The 7,391-nt window shown below is 29.3% G+C and overlaps 1 protein-coding gene across 6 annotated transcripts; it reads right to left on the bottom strand.

Moving 5' to 3' along the window:
* Positions 1-1,721: 1,721 nt before the first annotated feature.
* Positions 1,722-6,891, bottom strand: AMK2 (adenosine monophosphate kinase). 6 transcript variants are annotated; one of them, XM_089763568.1, is made up of 7 exons: positions 6,558-6,890; positions 6,373-6,468; positions 5,202-5,330; positions 4,997-5,131; positions 4,667-4,817; positions 4,416-4,490; positions 1,722-2,024 (listed from the first exon to the last, which is right to left on the bottom strand). In XM_089763568.1, exons 1-6 carry the CDS (start codon positions 6,789-6,791, stop codon positions 4,432-4,434), a joined length of 804 nt encoding a protein of 267 aa, XP_089619694.1. In that variant the 5' UTR covers positions 6,792-6,890; the 3' UTR covers positions 1,722-2,024; positions 4,416-4,431. The 6 variants fall into 6 exon arrangements, with proteins under 6 accessions (XP_089619694.1, XP_022719810.2, XP_089619696.1 ...); XM_022864075.2 differs by having other exon boundaries at positions 4,671-4,817; positions 6,558-6,889; XM_089763570.1 differs by having other exon boundaries at positions 1,937-2,057; positions 6,558-6,891.
* Positions 6,892-7,391: the final 500 nt, after the last annotated feature.

Genomic DNA, 7,391 nt, shown 5'->3' on the forward strand with positions numbered 1-7,391 from the left:
TTTCCAAAGTTATAAAATTTTAAAAAATTGTAAGAAAAATAATTAAATAATTTCACTTATAAAAAATTTAAAATAAAAAAATCTTAAATTTTCACTATCACATTTTTAAAAATGGATTTTTAGAAAATCATATAACTTTCCGAAAATCTATTTTCAATAAAATTTATGATTTTCTAGAAATTTATTTTCAGAAAATTACATGAATTTTCAAAAATTCATTTCCAAAGTTATAAAATTTTTAAAAATTCTAAGAAAAATAATTAAATAATTTCACTTATAAAAAATTTAAAATAAAAATTGGAGTGAGAAAAGAAAAGATTAGGTACATTTAATCCCTCTCTAAACTTTTAATATTTTATTATAATCAATCAAAATTTTAATTTTTTATTTCGATTCAATTAATTTTTAAATGGATGAAATTTAATCAAACGACAAAATTTAATCAATTAATTAATATATATATATATATATTAATTGCCACATATGATACTTTCATTTATTTTGATGTCACATGAAATTTTATTTTAATTAATAAAAAAAATCCATGGTGTTATTTTTTTTTATCTAAAGAAAATCTTAATTAGATGTAAATAATAAATATTTGAAAGATTGATTTATTGCAATAAAAAAATAAAAATTTAAATGATTTTTTAAAAATATAATTGACCTACTTTTTACATCTTTTAACTCTTTTTTTATGAAATAAACATTAAAATACTATGTAGAATATATTAAAATAATATAATACTCTGGGCTAGAGATCCAAAATTGTTAAAAACAATTTCTTCAGTTAGTATTAAATTCTTTTTAATTTTAGAAATGGGATATTTTTTATAGAAAAATAAAAATTATCAAGTGAAAAAAGTAAATAAAAATATTTATAAATACATAATGCATTTTTTTTGGTTTGTACTAGTTTCATATGTAAAAGATAAAACAAAAAAAAATTTCAAAAATAGTAGTGTTAAGTTCAAATTTAATTCAATTATTTTAGTTAATAAATAATATTATAAATTTATAAAATTATTTAAATTTAAATTTAAATTTTTTTAAATCAATTAATTCAAACTAAATTTTATTGACTTAATTTATCAAATTTTAAGATAATTTGTTATATTTTTAATATATTAAATATATTTAAATATAAAAATTTTATTTTTATTTTATAAAAATTTAAAATACATATAAAAACTAATAAATTGATAAATTGATTTAGTTTAAGTATTTTCTTATCTATTTACTTTTCAATTCAAATTTAATAAAAATATTTAATATCCAAATTTAAATAGAATAAAATAAAAAATAATCCCAATCAAGTAAAAATTATAATTTCAAATGGGATTTTTTGTTTGTTTAGTTTTTTTTTTTCTCACCCTCCTTTAAGCACAGGTCTTACAAACTTTGACTAAATGACGTAACTAGCGCGCTCGTCTCATATTTCATGATTTCATCCAATTTCAGGAGTTTTTTTTTTTTTTTTTTTATAATGTAAAGCAGCGATGATGTTTAATGAAATTCCAGACTCAAATTTGCTGGACCTAAATGGAGAGAGCGGCCTGGCTAACGCCTGACATTGATAGAGGCCGTCATTTTTTTCAAATATTAAAAATTTTTTGAATTATTTTATTTTTAAATAAATTTTTATATTTTTATTATGTTTAAATAAGTTTCTATTCTTTGATTTGCATTCAAATAAATCTTTATTTTAAATAAAGAAATGATTTAGAGTAAAACTTATTTAAATATAAATTAACTCCATCAACCTCAAACTGAGTAAGGAACTCTTAAATCTTACCTAAAAATAAAGGGCCATTGATACTCTATTACACGAGTCCAAGAAATACAATTGGGTATAAGGGTGTTATTTTAATATGCTAGCTCATGGAAATCACCAACAACCTTTTAATCTTACTCTTGGTTTACGCAGTTAGAGATCCAGAATTCACCTCTCTTTGCTCAAGTAGTTCTGTAAGAGCAGCATCAATTTGTGCAAACACATTTTCCTTGGCCACATTTCCATTAACCTGAAATGAGCCACCCCGAAAAGTTTGTCATACCTGCCTAATATATGTGCCTGTGAAGTCAGTTTGAATATTCTCTTCAAAAAAATAATTAGAGATAATTAAACTTAATCCACCTGCATGATAATACCTTTACTAATTCCCTTTTGTGTTTTCATTTTTAATTCTCACACATAATTATCCGCAAACATTAATCTTGAAAATGAATTATACATCAAACATGATATTTCATTACAAATATGGATACTGGGTTTGAAACTTCAACATCAACGTAATATAAGCAATCGGATCATCCAAGATTTATGCACGCCACTATAAGTTGATGACTTACAACCACATATTGATGAGATTCAAACTAAAGGCATCATGACTTATGTGTATCGTCAAGCTTGGACAAAGTCTGAATTCTAGTTGCTTTGTGTAGCGAGGAGGTTTTAGATGTTGACTCTTTGCCATCAGAAAGAACAACAGTACCTTCATGAAACTTTTCTGGCAATCCATTGTTATTTAAACTCATATTATCATTGAATTAAAACATCTACTTTCACTAACCATGCCAGTATTCTCACCACCCTAACTCATTCTAGTGCTTTAAAGAAGAAACAAGATACAAAAATTCCTAACCTCTTTAATTGTTTGTGTCACAGTATTCCTATAATCACATTACCAGAATATGTGCATGTATGATCGATCTTTGAGTTGAATTTGATTAGGAAGATAAGGAAGGTGGGGTTGATGCTGGCGCAAGGCCATGACAGGTCAAGAAAAGGAAAAGAGAGAGAGAACTCAAATGATAGAGATCAGAAACAAAAGGCAATAATGGTAGTAGACGTCAATTTTGAGTATCTTAATTAGAAAATTTCAGCAAAGTTTAGTAAAATTTTGAAAAATTTAGAGTTCTAAACCTCCAGAATATAACCAACCAAAAGCACTTTTCTCAATACTCCATAACCGCATCTATGTTAGCAGACTTAAAATGGCTCGGGATTCGCAAATATAATACCCAAGGTGAAGTCAGACAAGTAACTAACCGGTAAGCACATTCAGTTTTTCATTTCTTGCTAACCTAATCTAAACCTGGCAATTCAAAACATGATATGTTGACACGACACAAACGATAAAAAAAAAAAACACAAAGGGGACATTGTTTAATATTTTAACAAAAACCATGTATGGGTTTAACAAAAACCAAAACTGATATTTCATGTTTTCTGTGCTGACACAAATTACAACATATAATTTTCGTGTAAAATAAGACATGAATACACCAATTGCCAGTGTTTTACTCGACACAAATATGCGAATAAACAAGTCTGGCTTAAACCAAATAAAATAAAGGGAAACCAAACAAGACTTAACTATATTTTGCTTCAGATTTAGTATGGCGTCAATGTTAGAACTATTGAGATATGCCAAACTTCCTTGTTCAGATTTTTCAAAGAAAAGAAAAACAATGAAAACAAATATTCTATAATTCTAACAAAAACATAAAAGAGAACACCCAAAAATTCAAATAAATAGTTTTTAGAATTCATAAAATTGAAAGCTTGTCTCGAAGTCTAACTTGATCTTAATAGACGGGTTCCAACAAAAATAAATAAAACAAACCAAAAATCTGGTCAGATTTTCATCCAAATATGGCTGGGGATCTCTGGTTAAATTTGGCAAGATCAAAAAGAAATTCTAGCCTCAAATAAGACAAGAAGAGAAAAAAAAAATGAAAAGAGGAACTAGATTTGCAAACATAAGCTAAAAGTGAGATATTTCAAGGAAGAAGTAGTTATTAAGTGGTTTGATGAGCCTAAGAAGCAAAGATGTCTACCTCTAGCTTTTGGACAAAGGAGTTCAGTTGGGACTTGACAGAAATGAGAATGCTTTTATTAATGATTTGATATTACATATAATTTAATTTTAAAAATTACTTTCAACATTTTATTTTACTGCATGAAGCTTTTCCCTCTTTGATTTTTTGTATCAAAACATTAAAATTTTATCTAAAATTCTTACGTTGAAAATAGGAACTTTCCGTTTAATGTCACCGAGCCAATACTCCCCTTTATTTTCCTTCTTTGCCCAGAAAATTTCTCTTACATTAAATATCATCATGTTCACCAGTGTTTCATGTTAGTAAGTTATATTAAAATGTATGAATTCAGCGTGTTTGGACATTAATGGGTTAGTATTAAACCTGAAACCGAAAAGAGTATGGTTTTCAAGTTACAAATACTAAAATTTGAACCTTTTAATTATAAAGTCAAACCAAACTGCATAAATGATTCAGTTTTTCTTGTTTTATCATCTTTTTCTGCATGACCTAGGCAAGCCTTGATTTAAATCTATTAATGTAACACACAGGGGTATGTGAGCCAGTCATAGAGGGAGAATTTAACATGCCTTGACTGTGATATCTTTATACGTAGACAGTACAGCTTCCACATTTTGATGATGTGTGTGTAGCCGCAACTTCACCTACAAGATACAAATAAGATAATTCAACTTGACAATTTAATAATACTAACAAAATGCTGGGGAGAATTACAAAATGAAGAAGAATCTAAAAAAATTAAAGAAAAAAACATGAGTCTCAAGAATCCAAAAACATATAAATCCCCCAATCAAAGCAATCAAACTAGAAAGAATCAGACATGCCCTTTCTTCAGTATCATCAAAACGTTGAGTAAGCCTGGAAGCAATTTCTTCGCTCTCCGGAGGTGAATATTTCAAGTGGTATATCTTCCCTGTAAGAGGATCTAACCTTCGTCCAACCACTCTCTCAACAAGGTTGTCCTCAGGAACCTGCAAACAAGTTGGGCTTGTTAAACTAGAATGGCAGTGATATGAGCTAAAGGCAGAAAACCCACTCCTTTAGATGCTCATAGTTGAAACTTAAAACTATAAACTAATTTACACATGGCTGAATAGCAGCATGCACTTCAAGTTATTAACCAATTAAAACAGCAATAATACATTCTTACTTCCAACAAAATGAAAATATCAGGATGGATCCCAAAATCCTCAAGAGCAGCAGCTTGTGATGAGCTCCTAGGATATCCATCTAAGAGCCATCCCTTTTCTTGAGAATCTGGTTGCAATAGACGCTCCTTGACCATCTAAGATCAAAACTATAGAATTCATCAATAGGAAAAGCATTCTGTATAAACTGAACAATATCTTCCCTACCATAACAACTATTTCATCAGGAACTAACTCTCCTTTCTCCATGTATTCCTTTGCTCGCTTTCCATTTTCACTAGCTGCAGCAACTTCTACTCTCAGTAAATCTCCAGCAGCAATATGCACCAAACCATACTGAATAAACAAAAATAAAAACTTCAGTCCGCCCGTTTTTAATTTTAGTTTTAAAAGAGAGAATCAAGCAGAAATAAAAATTAACATGACATAAAGCCATCATGATTGAAAGAAAGCAACATCTTAAGAAGGTACAAGTGCCATTTGGCCAAGTATTGACAAATAATAACTATGGTAATGCAAACCACTATCCTGGCTTGATCCTCTACCACCATGGCTCCAGAGGATTCAGGATGGTAATTGTATTTAGGACCAAGATGATTTAGCAAAGCAAACAATTCCTACATATAGCTAAAGATTAACACAAAGACAAATTAGCACTCATTAACTAACACAGTGAACAAATATGTCAAGAAGAGTTAAGATAAATATCAAGATAATCTAAAATTACGTCTTTTTTATAATTGAAATTTTTTATTTCATCAGCCAACGAAAATAGAATGAATCTGCTGTATCAAGACCAAGCAAACATATAAGTGCTGTATAAAGACCAAGCAAACTTATAAGTACAAAACAAAACATATGAATGTACAAAGAACTAAAAAGTTTCTAGTCCCAGATTTTCCAATAATTTTCTGTTCAAAGGCTTAGTTGCATTGATTGGAGAATAATCTGAAATTATGATCTTGATCAAACAAGAATAGCTGTATCTTTAATATACACATCAATAGTCACATGCAACTCCACTCCTTCATTTCACAGCTGGTTTAGGTTTACCATGAAAAAAAATGCCATTCACCTCGTTCTTACACAATTTCAGCAAATCTAACCTCAAATTATAATGCATGCTTCATCTGCTCACACAAAATACTCTAAAAGACCTTTTTTCTCATGCAAGTCCAGATTAAGTAGCCATTGAAAGGCTAACCCCAAAATCGAAATATTGTTTGCAATATTGGGCACAACACCCGGAGAGCATCCAACTAACTTTTTCAACCCATGATTTCTCCACCCAACAGCAACAACATTCCAAGCCAATGTATGAAATCTAACCGTTCCCATGGTTTTGAATCTGCTTTACAAAGAGAGAGAGAGAGCTTACTTTTTGGGTGATGAGCTCACATTGTGTACCTTTACCAGAAGCAGGAGCCCCTGATATCATCACCTTCAACGGCTCTGCCTTAGCCGATGCCGCAACCTGCAACGTCATTGACACATTAAAAAATATTACTATTAATAAGCAAAAAAAAGATTCCAAAGGAAAAATATGTATTGAAAGGAAATTACGTAGAAATTGGGGGCGTTGCGTAATGGGAGCTTCTTAGAACGGGGGTGAGATAGGGTATGATTAGAATGGAGAGCGAAGGAAGAGGTAGCAATGGGTATAAAAGAAGAGCGAGAGAGGAGAAATTGGTTATGGTTAGGGTTAGGGTTATGGAGTTTTGAATTTGGTGAAAAGGACGGAGAGAGGTAAACGCAGTGGTGAGTAATGGCAAAATTTAGGCACGAATTGCTACCCATTTCTCTGCCTCTTTCACTTTTCTGTTTGTAACAACTATGAAGGAGGGTTGGTAGCGGCTATTTTCTCTATCACATGTCTTCAAACAACTGCCACTCGCTCCTCAAATTTTAAATAAATAAATAAATAAATAAACTCTCAACAATTGTTACCACATAATTTGATATTAGAGTGTTCTAAATGCGTTACAATAAAAATTTTATTTTCCTCATAAATTTTATTCTAAAAATATTTACATATCAAATATCAAATTTAGATTTTAGAAAAAGATAAAAATACCTTTAATATCATAATACCCATTCTTTCTTCTTCTTGTCCATTTCTTCTTTCTTCTCCTTATTTTTTCTTTTTTTCTTTTTGATGCTCATACAATAAACCTTAAATTTTTAAAACAAAAACTCAAAATTTGAAACCTTAGATAAACATTACAAATAGTGTAAGAATAGATTGAAAAATAAGAAATAACAATGAGAGAGAAGAGCCTGACGAGGTATGGAATTGAGCTTAAAATTTTGTAATTCTTGGAAATTCTTTTCCAAGAATTATAGTGTATTCTCGAAAATATATTTTCAATAATTATGATGCATTTTTAAAATAGATTT

This window comes from Durio zibethinus, chromosome 7 (genome assembly GCF_047325235.1).
Source record: "Durio zibethinus cultivar Kanyao isolate XHJ-2024 chromosome 7, ASM4732523v1, whole genome shotgun sequence".
NCBI classification, from domain to species: domain Eukaryota; kingdom Viridiplantae; phylum Streptophyta; class Magnoliopsida; order Malvales; family Malvaceae; genus Durio; species Durio zibethinus.